This window comes from Moschus berezovskii, chromosome 24 (assembly GCF_049115385.1).
Source record: "Moschus berezovskii isolate FMDL1 chromosome 24, NW_MosBer_1.0, whole genome shotgun sequence".
In the NCBI taxonomy this organism is placed as follows: Eukaryota; Metazoa; Chordata; class Mammalia; order Artiodactyla; family Moschidae; genus Moschus; species Moschus berezovskii.
In genome coordinates, this window is record NC_142483.1 from 16,821,830 (window position 1) to 16,835,974 (window position 14,145).

The 14,145-nt window shown below is 39.0% G+C and overlaps 1 protein-coding gene across 1 annotated transcript in view; it reads right to left on the reverse strand.

Moving 5' to 3' along the window:
* The window catches only part of DNAH12 (dynein axonemal heavy chain 12), a 182,956-nt gene that overhangs the window by 128,467 nt on the left and 40,344 nt on the right, over positions 1–14,145 (reverse strand). Inside the window, exons 15-19 of the mRNA XM_088831634.1 lie at positions 13,203–13,337; positions 12,443–12,636; positions 11,666–11,909; positions 2,409–2,594; positions 1,549–1,749 (exon numbers count right to left, since the gene is read on the reverse strand). Coding sequence (XP_088687760.1) covers positions 1,549–1,749; positions 2,409–2,594; positions 11,666–11,909; positions 12,443–12,636; positions 13,203–13,337 — 960 coding nt within the window. The remainder of the gene's footprint in view (positions 1–1,548; positions 1,750–2,408; positions 2,595–11,665; positions 11,910–12,442; positions 12,637–13,202; positions 13,338–14,145) is intronic.

Below are 14,145 nucleotides of genomic sequence, written 5' to 3' on the forward strand. Positions count from 1 at the left end.
ATATAATCTCTCTTTGATTCTTAAATCTATGGCATGAGAATATCAAGAAACTGGCCTCACATTTTTGTTTGAAAACCTCTAAGAGAGCTTTCAAATTTGTCTTATAAATTCTCCTTTGTCAAAAAAGAAGTACTTGCAAAAGACATCTTATCAGGAAAGGGTTAAGTCAGCCTGACTCAAGGCAAGATGTGCAGCATTACGTCCTTTTCCGTTCCGTCGCTCAGTCGTGTCCGACTCTTTGCGACCCCGTGGACTGTAGCCTACCAGGCTTCTCCGTCCATGGGATTCTCCAGGCAAGAATACTGGAATGGGTTACCATTTCCTTCTCCAGGGGATCTTCCAGACCCAGGAATTGAACCCGGGTCTCCCGCATTGGAGGCAGACGCTTTAACCTCTGAGCCACCAGGGAAGCCCTATGTCCTTTTAGATGAACATAACTCTTTGTCTTCTCCAAATAGTCAAAGCTAAGGTGCCCCATAACACTATGCCTAAACTAAAACCAGGCTGCTTTGTTTTGAATTTCAGCTGTCATTTTTAGCTGTGTGAACTTGGGTAAATTTTCTATCCTTGGTTTCCTTATCTATGAATACTGATAATAGTGTGCCTATCCTGGTTGTCTGCTCTGAGGATTAAATGAGTTAATAAATGTAAAGCTCCTAGAGTGGTATCTGGCACATATTTCAGTTCGGTTCAGTTCAGTTCAGTCGTTCAGTCATGTTCGACTCTTTGTGACCCCATGAATCACCGCACGCCAGGCCTCCCTGTCCATCACCAACTCCCGGAGTTCACTCAAACTCATGTCCATCGAGTTGGTGATGCCATCCAGCCATCTCATTCTCTGTCGCCCCCTTCTCCTCCTGCCCCCAATCCCTCCCAGCATCAGAGTCTTTTCCAGTGAGTCAACTCTTCGCATGAGGTGGCCAAAGTATTGGAGTTTCAGCTTTAGCATCAGGCACATATTTAGAAGTCAATAAATACTAGGGAGCAAATCCAGTTGTTGCTTATCTTTTTCCCACTTTATATAGTCTCCAGTTAGAATGTTGATACTAAAGCTCTTAGTTATTATAATTTATTTGCTTTCTGTATTTACCCACATCAACTATAAGGTCATGACATTAAATAATCTTACAGTCTCAAATATCATTTGTTTTCTTTAGTGGAAAATAATTAATTCGTTATTCTAAACGGTTCTCAAGCTCAAATATAAAGTACAGGATATAGAACTTCACTACAAGTTATAAGAATATATTATGAAACAGGGCCTAGGCTATCTAAAGTTAGATTAAATAATACCAACTGTTTTCCTTCCAAATCTATCACTGTCATCGGAGAAGATTTTTCTTAATAAAACATCATTTGTTCTTTTCAAAATCATTAGTGCTAATGTCTCATCTGTTCTACATATTTTCACATTAATTTTAAGGTAGATATCTGTTCTTGTATTTCAACAAAGCTATCCAACAAACTTACCTATTCCCACAAGAGTAAATGTATAATAAATTTCATTCTTTATAAATGACCAGGAGTTGATTATCATATTTAACAAACCTTTATCTCCTTTTCAAATGGTTTGATGAACGGTGAGCCTCTCATTGTCTGAGTTTTTATAATTTGATCATCAAGGAGAGCCTGAATCTCATCTACTGAAGAAAGAATACAGACTCCAGTATCACGATATAAACTTATATGAAAAGCAATATCATCCCAAGTTCCCATCATTGTAAGCATGGCTTTCTCTAATGAAAATTCCTAAACAGGATAAAAAAGAAAGAATGGGATGATGAGTAAGGAATCTTATTTACTATATGTATGGACTTCCCCTAGTGAATTTAGTAAGCATTTGGTGCATTTTTGTAAGATATTCTGCAACTGTCTTTAAGTTAGAAAAGGTTTTAAACAACTTTACAATTCCTATGGTGAATGACAATGTAGTTTTTAAAAATTCACTTGTTTTCAAAGTTGTCAGTATCAAAACAGACAACAGTATGAAAGACCTGCTGGATTTTCCTGGAGGTGCCTTTTTGAAGATGTTTTCAGTGTATTCAAGAAGACCACAGGGTCATACTTACTCTATCGAGAATATATACACATCACATGCCACATACACAGTCATCCATTTTCATTCGTAATGGAGAAAATACACATCAAAACTAGCATATCACCCATGCATATCAGAGTGTGGCAGAGTTAAGAAGAGGTCAAAGGAACCATTTCTACTCTGGATTCAGGACAAGGGAATCATACAGAAGTACAGACTTCGTGAGGGAAAGATACGAGTGGCCTTCTACCACTCTTCCCCAGGTTCTCCCACTGCTATCTCGAACTATACATTCAACCACAACTAAAACTATGATTATTTAATTAACAAACTCATCAAATAAGGTATTTCAGTCGATCTGCATATTTACCTTGCTTGCACCTGCACTTATCACTTCAAATTTGTCCAAGTATGGTGCAAGGTTTAATTTTAAAACTTTCTTCAGTGTAGTTCCAGAGTCTGGAGTTAAATCATAGCCTACAATTTCTGATAACTGCTTCCAATGACGCGCTCTCATTCCTGGATTGCAAAGGATAGAGACAGTAGGGATGTAATCCTAATGATGAAAATGGAAACAATAATGAGTCACTCACTTGACTTTCATACTCATACACTTGAAATTATGTGATAAATTTAATGAGCCCATTTAAGATTTAATGAGTTAGATTCAGGAGGGGTGAGAAACTAACAAAATTATTCTGAAGTTCATCTGCACAAATAAACATGTAGAAATAGCCAAGAAAACTATAAGAGTTAAAAAAGTAGGGGTGGTGGTAAATGTTCTATAAGATATTAAAGTATATGCTAGAACTACAATAATTAAAACTATCATAGTATTATAGAAATACAAAGTCATGTTTATTCTATTTTTATATGGAGAAATATGTAGTATAACATAACACATAGCTATGCAAACATATACATAGCATAAATGGGAAAAAACCTGCACCAAAATATAACCAACTGTAAATAAAAAAATACTCAACAAAAACACTTAACTCATCACTTTTGATACTGATATTAAAACATTTCACTTGTTTTAAAATTTACTATCAGGAACAACATAAGCATACCCATAATACTTCTAATCAACACTGTATTGAGTCTCTTAGCCACTGAGGTAATATAAATAAATAAAAGCTATGGAGGAAGAGTGGGATCAAGATGGCAGTGTAGGAAGACCCTGAACTCACCTCCTCCGATGGGCAAAGAAGGAATGACAATGAAATAGGTAGAAGGGGTGGAGATGTAATCTAGTCAGAAACCAAACTCTGAGGTCAATGATACACAAATGAAAAGAGCATTACAACTGCAGAGTTCTTCTCCAAGGAGCACAGGGTCTAAGACCCACTTTGGCCTCCCCTGCCTGGAGGTCTTGCACTGGGAAGACAAGCCTCCAGAGTGTTTGACTTTGAAAACCAGTTGGGCTTCCATTCAAGAGAGACAGAGGGTTATAGGAAACAAAGACAATGCTCTTAAAGGGTACAGGCAGAAGCTCACATGGTCCAAGTTCCAGCAAAGAGGCAGAAGTTTGAGAGGCACCTGTGTCAGACCCACTTGCTGATTTTGGAGAGCCTATCAGAGGCAGGAGGCCTCTGGGACTCGCCCTGGGGACAGAGATCCTGGTGGCAGCCATTGTGAGGCTCACCAGCAAGTACCATTTATGAATTCTCCCTCTGGCCTGCTGGTGCTGGGGGCTTGCCCTGGCCATTGGAGGGCCCACAGCAACTTTGCACCACCAGGCTACACAGTCAAACACAGAGAGAGGCTGCCCCACCCACAATGAGCCTGAAGCAGGTGCACTGTCCAGCCGCACGTCAGCCTCACCAGGAGGCTGCCATGCCCACCAGGGCACTGACAACAACTGCATGAGTCACAGCATTGCAGCCAGACAGGCCAAGGGCCAGCCCCACTTAAATCCTCAACAGTTAGCCCTTCCACAACATAGGGAAGCATGTGGTATGAATAGGAGACACCCCTGGAGCAGACGAGCCTAGTGCCGGAACGGAGTGTGCTGCTGGGCCATACAGGATGTCTCCTATATAACATCACTTCCCCAAGATCAAGAGACCTAACAGTCCTAGTCAATATACAAACGTGACCACAGGGAATTAGGCAAAATGAGGAGACAAAAGGAATATGTTCCAAACAAAGGAACAAGACAAAACCTCAGAAGAAGAACTATATTAAATGCAAATAAGCAATCTACCCACTATAGAGTTCAAGGTAATACACAGATGCTCAATGAACTCAGAAGAACGGACAAACACAGAATTTCAACTAAGAGTTAGAAAATATAAAGAAGAACCAGTCAGAGCTGAAGACTATATTAACTGAAATGAAAAATATGCTAGAAAGTATTAACAGTAGATAGGATAATACAGAAGGACAGATCAGTGATTTGGAAGACGAAGTAGCAGACATCACCCAAGCTAAGCAAGAAAAAAGAAAAAAAGGATTTTAAAAAACAACGATAGTTTAAGAGACTTCTGAGACAACATCAAGTGTACTCACTTTCATGTTATAGGGGCCCCAGAAGGAGAAAACTGAGAGAAAGGAGGAGAGACTTCTTTGAGGAAACATTAGCTGAAAACTTCCCTAACCTAGAGAAGGAAATAAATACCCTCCTCTAGGAAGCACAGAGAATCTCAAACAAGATGAACCCAAACAGGTCCACACCAAGACACATTTTAATTAAAATGACAAAAATTAAAGATAAAGAGAGAATCTTAAAAGCAGCAAGAGAAAAGCAACTAGTTATGTATTGTACAAGGGAACTCCCGTAAGACCTTAAGCAGACTTTTCAGCAGGAACTCTGCAGAAGGAAGTGGAACAATATATTCAAAATGATGAAAGGAAAAAACTACAACCAAGAAAACTTTACCTGGCAAGGTTATTTTTCAGATTTATCTTTATCTCTGAAGAAGAGACAAAGACTTTCACAGACAAGCAAAAAGCTAAAAGAGTTTATCACCACCAAACAGACCTTACAACAAACGTTAAAGAAATAACAAGTATAAATAAACAAAATTGTAAAAGGAAAAATCTCACTGGTAAAGGCAAACCTGGAGAAATAGTAGTTAATTAACCACTCATAAAGCTAGGAGGAAACATAAAAGACAAAAGCAGTAAAAATCATCTCTGTCTGCAATAGCAGTTAAGGCAAAAATTAACAGATGTAAAAAGGATAAAACATTTGGGGAGGTTAGTAAAAATGTAAGGTATTCAAACTTAAGAGATCATCCACTTAAAATAGACATCTATAATCAGTTCAGTTCAGTCGCTCAGTCGTGTCCGACTCTCCGCGACCCCATGAATCACAGCACGCCAGGCCTCCCTGTCCATCACCAACTCCCGGAGTTCACTCAAACTCATGTCCACAGAGTCGGTGATGCTATCCAGCTATCTCATTCTCTGTCGTCGCCTTCTCCTCCCGCGCCCAACCTTTCCCAGCATCAGAGTCTTTTCCAGTGAGTCAACTCTTCGCATGAGGTGGCCAAAGTATTGCAGCTTCAGCTTTAGCATCAGTCCCTCCAATGAACATCCAGGATTGATCTCCTCCAGAATGGACTGGTTGGATCTCCTTGCAGTATAAGGGACTCTCAAGAGTCTTCTCCAACACCACAGTTCAAAAGCATCGATTCTTCGGCGATCAGCCTTCTTCACAGTCCAACTCTCACATCCATACATGACCACAGGAAAAACCATTGCCTTGACTAGACGGACCTTGGTTGGCAAAGCAATGTCTCTGCTTTTTAAAATACTATCAAGGTTGGTCATAACTTTCCTTCCAAGGAGCAAGCGTCTTTTAATTTCATGGCTGCAATCAGCATCTGCAGTGATTTTGGAGCCTAAAAAAATAAAGTCTGACACTGTTTCCACTGTTTTTCCATCTATTTCCCATGAAGTGATGGGACCAATAGGTTGTTATAAATGAACCTCCTGGTAACTACAAACCAAAACCATGTAGCAGTTCAGTTCAGTTCAGTCGCTCAGTCGTGTCCGACTCTCCGCGACCCCATGAATCACAGCACGCCAGGCCTCCCTGTCCATCACCAACTCCCGGAGTTCACTCAAACTCATGTCCACAGAGTCGGTGATGCCATCCAGCCATCTCATTCTCCGTCGTCCCCTTCTCCTCCCGCCCCCAACCTTTCCCAGCATCAGAGTCTTTTCCAGTGAGTCAGCTCGTCGCATGAGGTGGCCAAAGTATTGCAGTTTCAGCTTTAGCATCAGTCCTTCCAATGAACATCCAGGATTGATCTCTAGAATGGACTGGTTGGATCTCCTTACAGTATAAGGGACTCTCAAGAGTCTTCTCCAGCACCACAGTTCAAAAGCATCGATTCTTCGGCGATCAGCCTTCTTCACAGTCCAACTCTCACATCCATACATGACCACGGGAAAAACCATTGCCTTGACTAGACGGACCTTGGTTGGCAAAGTAATGTCTCTGCTTTTTAATATACTATCAAGGTTGGTCATAACTTTCCTTCCAAGGAGCAAGCGTCTTTTAATTTCATGGCTGCAATCAGCATCTGCAGTGATTTTGGAGCCCAAAAAAACAAAGTCTGACACTGTCTCCACTGTTTTTCCATCTATTTCCCATGAAGTGATGGGACCAGATGCCATGATCTTTGTTTTCTGAATGTTGAGCTTCAAGCCAACCTTTTCACTCTCCTCTTTCACTTTCATCAAGAGGCTTTTGAGTTCCTCTTCACTTTCTGCCATAAGGGTAGTGTCATCTGCATATCTGAGGTTATTGATATTTCTCCCGGCAATCTTGATTCCAGCTTGTGCTTCTTCCAGCCCAGCGTTCCTCATGATGTACTCTGCATATAAGTTAAATAAGCAAGGTGACAATATACAACCTTGACGTACACCTTTTCGTATTTGGAACCAGTCTGTTGTTCCATGTCCAGTTCTAACTGTTGCTTCCTGACCTGCATACAGGTTTCTCAAGAGGCAGGTCAGGTGGTCTGGGATTCCCATCTCTTTCAGAATGTTCCACAGTTTATTGTGATCCACACAGTCAAAGGCTTTGGCATAGTCAATAAAGCAGAAATAGATGTTTTTCTGAAACTCTCTTGCTTTCTCCATGATCCAGCGGATGTTGGCAATTTGATCTCTGGTGCCTCTGCCTTTTCTAAAACCTGCTTGAACATCTGGGAGTTCACGGTTTACATACTGCTGAAGCCTGGCTTGGAGAATTTTGAGCATGACTTTACTAGCGTGTGAGATGAGTGCAACTGTGCGGTAGTTTGAGCATTCTTTGGCATTGCCTTTCTTTGGGATTGGAATGAAGACTGACCTCTTCCAGTCCTGTGGCCACTGCTGAGTTTTCCAAATCTGCTGGCATATTGAGTGCAGCACTTTCACAGCATCATCTTTCAAGACTTGAAATAGCTCAACTGGAATTCCATCACCTCCACTAGCTTTGTTCGTAGTGATGCTTTCTAAGGCCCACTTGACTTCACATTCCAAGATGTCTGGCTCTAGGTCAGTGATCACGTTATCGTGACTATCTTGGTCGTGAAGATCTTTTTTGTACAGTTCTTCTGTGTATTCCTGCCATGTAGCAGTTACCACAAAAAGAGAGAGTCAGTGCATCACTGAAAACCTCAAACAGGAAATTTTAAAATACCATGAGACAAATGAAAATGAAAACATAATATTTCAAAATCTATGGGACACAGTAAAAGCACTTCTAAGAGTAAATTTTACAGCAAACAAATCCACCTCAGGAAATAAGAAAATTCTCAGTCTAACCTTAACCTGAAGGAACTAGGAAAAGAAGAACAAACAAAACCCAAAGTTAGTAGAAGGAAGGAAATAATGAAGACCAGAGTAGAAATAAATAAAATAGAAACTAAAAAGAAAAAAGAAAAAGACCAATAAAGCTAAGAGCTAGTTCTTTTAAAAGATAAAATTGATAAACCTTTAACCAGACTCATCAAGAAAAAAAAAGAGAGCCCAAATAAATAAAATCAGAAAAGAAAGAGAGGTTACAACTGACACCACAGAAATACAAAGGATCATAAGAAACTACTGCAAACAATTATACACCATAAAATAGACAACCTAGAAAAAGTTAATACATTCCTAGAAATGTAAAATCTTCCAAGACTGAATAAGGCAGAAATAGAAAATATGAACAGACTATCAGTAATGAAACTGCATTATTAATTAAAAAATGCCTAACAAAGAAAAGCCCAGGCCAGATGGCTTCACAGGTGAATTCTGCCAAACAATTAAAGAAGGGTTAACACTTTTCCTGAAACTATTCCAAAAAATTACAGAGAAAAGAATGTTCCCAAATTCATTCTACAAGACCAGTTACCACCTGGATACCAAAACCAAAGACAACACACAAAAAGAAAACTACAGGCAAACATCACTGATGAACATAGATGCAAAAATCCTCAACAAAATACAAATAAACTCAACAATTAATTAAAAGAATCATACATCATGATCAAGTGAGATTTATCCCAGGGACACATGGATGATTCAATATCTGCAAAGTAATCAATTTTAACCACATTAAAGAATAAAAATCATATGACCATCTCAATAGATACAGAAAAAGCTTTTGCCAAAATTCAATATCCATTTATAATAAAAAAAAAACTCTCAACAAAGTGAGTATAGAGGGATCATACATCAATATATTAAAGGCCATATATGACAAGCCCACAGCTATCATCAAACTCAATGGTGAAGAGCTGAAAACATTTCCTCTAAGTTCAGGAACAAGACAAAGTTGCTTACTCTAACCATTTTTATTCAATACAGTATTAGAAGTCCTAGTGACAACAGGAAGCGCGAGTTTGATTCCTGGTTGAAGAACTAAGATCACACATGCCCCAGCCAAAAATAAAGAAAGAACATAGCAGGGAAAAAAATTATTGATACTACTAGTGGTATGGGACATTCCATCTCAAGATGACTTTAAGAGATTATGATGGGGCACGGCTATGAAGACAGGAATAATGGATGTTGCTGATAAGAAAGGAAAACAGGAATATCATCTGGATAAATTTAAAACATGACCAAAGGCTTAAATGGTAACAATCAGTTCAGTTCAGTTCAGTCGCTCAGTCGTGTCTGACTCTCCGCGACCCTATGAATCACAGCACTCCAGGCCTCCCTGTCCATCCCCAACTCCTGGAGTTCACTCAAACTCATGTCCACAGAGTCGGTGATGCCATCCAGCCATCTCATTCTCCATTGTCCCCTTCTCCTCCCGCCCCCAACCTTTCCCACCATCAGAGTCTTTTCCAGTGAGTCAACTTGTCACATGAGGTGGCCAAAGTATTGCAGTTGAAGATTACAGTTTACTAAAACTGACATAAAATTAACACAAAACCTGAATATTCCTATATCTATTTTGAAAAAATAAAACTGCTTTCAAAATCCTTCCCATAATGTTCCAAGTCAATGGTATCAGTGGCAAATGTTTCTCTAAAATATTTTTAAAAGAAATAATAACAATTTCATTCAAATCTCTTTTGGAAAATAGAGACAGACTTTCCCGTTTGTTTCATAAGGTCAACATAATCTTGATAACAAAACTTGACAAAGATATTACAAGAAAATTAAGACCAACATCTCTCCTGAATATAATCTCAAAAATCCTCAATAAAATATTAATATACAAAGCCTAGTCTTCCTAGTCCTGTTTCCAGAACTGATTATGTCCTGGAAATCAGTAAAAAAAGACCAACTATTAAATTAAAAAATAGACAACGATAAGACCAAATAGTTCACAAGCAAAGAAATACAAAATATTCTTAGCCACTCCAGTACTATTGCCTAGAAAATCCCATGGATGGAGGAGCCTGGTAGGCTGCAGTCCGTGGGGTCACTAAGTCGTGAGCGACTTCACTTTCACACATTGGAGAAGGAAATGGCAACCCACTCCAGTGTTCTTGCCTGGAGAATCCCAGGGACCGGGGAGCCTGGTGAGCTTCCGTCTATGGGGTCACACAGAGTCGGACATGACTGAAGTGACTTAGCAGCAACAACAGCATGCTTAACACTTTATGTAATAAGAAAAATGAAATTCTACTAGTAGATTACCAAAAATCCAAGTATGATGACACTCTGTTGTCAAGGTTGGTGCAAATAGACTCTGATGCTGGGAAGGATTGGGGGCGGAAGGAGAAGGGGACGACAGAGAATGAGATGCCTGGATGGCATCACCAACTCGATGGACATGAGTTTGAGTGAACTCCGGGAGTTGGTGATGGACAGGGAGGCCTGGCGTGCTGTGATTCATGGGGTCGCAAAGAGTTGGACACGACTAAGCGACTGAATTGAACTGAACTGAAAACCCATACGGAAGGTAATTCAGCTATAGACTTGAACCTGAAATTTACTCTTTGGCAATTTACCTTGCAGTTCCCACTTCATACTTAGAAATTTTTACACCAATATATAATATTTATAGGTGTAAAAGATAATGAAAAAACTATATATACAAGAAAAGATCTCTAAGATAAATTAACCAAAACAATGGGGGAAATAATACATACAGTACGCTAATTTTATGTAAAAAGGTAGGAGGTTTAGAAAATATTCATATTGTTATATGTTTTAAAAATCTCTTAAGTATACAAAAGAAAGTAAGAACATAGCAAGGAGATTGTTCAGGTGTATATTTTTTATATTTTTAAGTCATGTGTATTTATTAAATATTAAAAGTAATTTAAAGCAGTTTAAAATCTTTTTCAGGCAGCTCACAGAATCTCTGAGAGTGCTAGGCATAGACTGGAACAATGCTGAAAATCCCATGACAGTTTGCCTCTGAGCATGCTGACGGTGGAAGCATGGCACTGCCGCTAGACTAGAGCCACTGCCACAACTGCCTTGGGAGGTTGGACACATTATTTACTGCCACAAAAACTGTTATTATCCTCTTTATAAATGAGGTGACTGAGACATGAGAGGTTAAATATCTTACACAAGTGGCATATTGCCATTACTAAGCACAGAATTGTGATATAAACCTAGGTAGTATGACTTCAATGGAGCTGGCAATGGCACCCCACTCCAGTACTCTTGCCTGGAAAATCCCATGGATGGAGGAGCCTGGTAGGCTGCAGTCCGTGGGGTCGCTAAGAGTCGGACACAACTGAGTGACTTCACTTTTCCTTTTCACTTTCATGCATTGGAGAAGGAAATGGCAACCCACTCCAGTGTTCTTGCCTGGAGAATCCCAGGGACGGGGGAGCCTGGTGGGCTGCCGTCTATGGGGTCGCATAGAGTCGGACACGACTCAGCAGCAGCAGCATGACATCAAAGCTTTCTCAGGTAACCCATACTCGGTGCTGCTGCTCACAGTATAGGCTGACTTGTTCACTCAGTAATTTTTTTACCCTCTTCATATCAGTGTACCTGGTCATTATAGTCTTTTATATTTCTCAAGCATGTTCTAGCATGTTCCCTGAAGGGACTGATTATGATGACTTCCTCAGGACAGAATGAAGCATGTATTAAGAAACAGATCAGGTTTTTTGGATTCAGCTTTGGTTTTGCTTTCCAGCTTTTGCATTTCTCTTCATGAGCACTTGCTGCAAACAGGTCCAGCAGGGCTTTCTAAACTGTCCTTAAATGTGTTCGTACCTTAAACACTTTTATCTGCTCCATGACTGTAGTGCACATGGCAATGGTAGGATTCTCTTTTGGTTCCTCTTCAAGTTTCTCTTCTTCCAGAGATCGTCTTTTTGCTGCTTTTCTTTTTTCTTGTAATTCCTTCTTTTGCTTTGTTTGGAAAAATTTCAGAGTCTTAAAAATTTCCCGGGAAAATTCCTCTATATCAGTTTCCATGGCTTCCCCATTAAGGTCCAAAAACCCTCCATCCATCCACCTGAAAGAAAAAATAATATTAAACTCAGACTTTTGGTGTGTTAAGAGGCCTTAGGCTAGGTCCTTCATTTTGTAACAGAAACCACGAAGAACAAGAACAGGTAACCGTATTTCTCAGTCACACAGAGCTGATGACAGAGATAATACTAAATCTGCCACTTGAGCTATGCTGCATGTGCTAAAATATGAATCAGATTGTCAATGGACAATTAATGATACCCAAATAAAATGCTGATTTGACTCCATACTTCTAATTTTTGGTGTTAAGCATGAGTCAAATCAACTAACTGCATTAAAAATGGAATCAAATCTGGAAAACCTAAATAAGACTTGATTAGATATTATATTAATAAGATTAGATGGTACCCTAGCAACATTTGACACTTCTATATGATATTTGGTTTTTCTATCAAATGGACTGGTAAGTCCTACTTTTAAACACTTAGCCAACAACAATAGCAATAAAAATCAACATACATTTTATAAATCTTTTTATATCTTTGCTGAACTGTTTATTACATGACCAGAAATTACCGTTTTTCTGTTCGTTGCCACTTCAAAACTAAATTAAAAAACTTCTGATAGGGCTCAATGTTAACTTTTAATTTATCCAGTTCAGGATATTTTGTCAGTTCCCATTTGAAAAGTTCCTCTTCTTTATTAATAAACTGAACTGCTTCTTCAGATTCCTGAATACGTTTTTGTAGTTGTCTTACATCTGTCACATACTGAAAGCAAAGGATTTTTTAATTTCAAGAAATACCCAAGTAATGTTATAAAAATAAGATTAAACAATACTTCATAGGCTATGTCCTTGCATATATATATAGCAACTTTATAACCAACTTCACAGCAATCCTATGACAGGAAGCGAAAAATGGCTATGTCTACTTAACAAAAAGAAAACCAACGCACAAAAAAGATTACGTAATTAGCAGCAGTTCCAGGACTACAAGCCAGGCCCCTCTTTGCCTTAAGCACATGCTTTTCTATATTATACAAATGCCTGCTAGCGTGCAGAGTTCCCTCAGCAGTGTTTCACTCTTAGCGACTCCGTGGACTGTACCCCCCAGGCTCCTCTGTCCGTGGGATTCTCCAGACAAGTAGACTGGAGTGGGTTGCCACGCCCTCCTCCAGAGGATCTTCCCAACCCAGGGATCAAACCCGCATCTCTTACGTCTCCTGCATTGGCCAGGCAGGTTCTTTACCACTGGAGCCACCTGGGAAACCCTACACAAACATGTCCTATAATTATCTACCAGCCTGCCCCAGCCACTGTCTATATTTATCAGACCTGTTGCATGCGGTCCAATTCTGCAAATTCTGCAAACTCTTCCATGCGCCGGGATTCCTTTTCTAATTCCAAAATCAGTTTCTCTCTCTTTGCTATTAGTTCATTTTCTTTTCTATGTTTAGCATTCTCAATGAGCTTTAAAAGAAAACAATTGAATCATGTTAATTATTTTGTTACAAAGCAAAGGATGATCAAATGAGAAATCTGAATGCTTTGTACAGTAACAAAAAACATCAGCAAAGTAAAACATTGTACACAAATAAAACATTGACGGATATGAAAGAAAAAGAATAATAAATTACACAGAAAAAATTTTCTGTATCTCCAAAGTGACCATAATAATTCTTAATTTAAGTAGATACTTCAACTGTTTAACAGATTCTGGGAAAATAATAAAACCTACCATATATTGAGCAATTCTTATGTCAAGGATTATTAAACACTTTACCTACATTACCACAAGTATTATATCCTCATTTCAGAGATGAAGAAATTTAAGCATACAGAGATTAAGATTCATGTCCAATGTCACAAGATCATGAAAGTTAAAATCTGGATTAGAATTCTGGCTTATCTGATTGAAGTCCATGCTTTTCATTACTATACTATCTCACTTCCCAATTTAGGAAAAGCTAGCTTAAATTAGGACTTTTTCAAAATTTGAACTATATTCTGTATTATATAAAATCCTGAATCTGCAACTTCCTCCTGGGAAAGTTACTTAACTTCTCTGAGACTCGTTTTTCTCAGCTATGAAATGGGGGAAATAGGAGCACCTGGGATTTGTGTCAGTATTAAATTATTTAATAAATGGAGAGTACTGAGCACAGTGCCTACGATTAGTATTCTTTTAGTAATTTCCTTTTTAAAAATGTATTTATTTTGGCTGTGCTGGGTCCTCACTGTGGCTCAAGGGATCTTCACTGGGGCATGCAAACTTCTT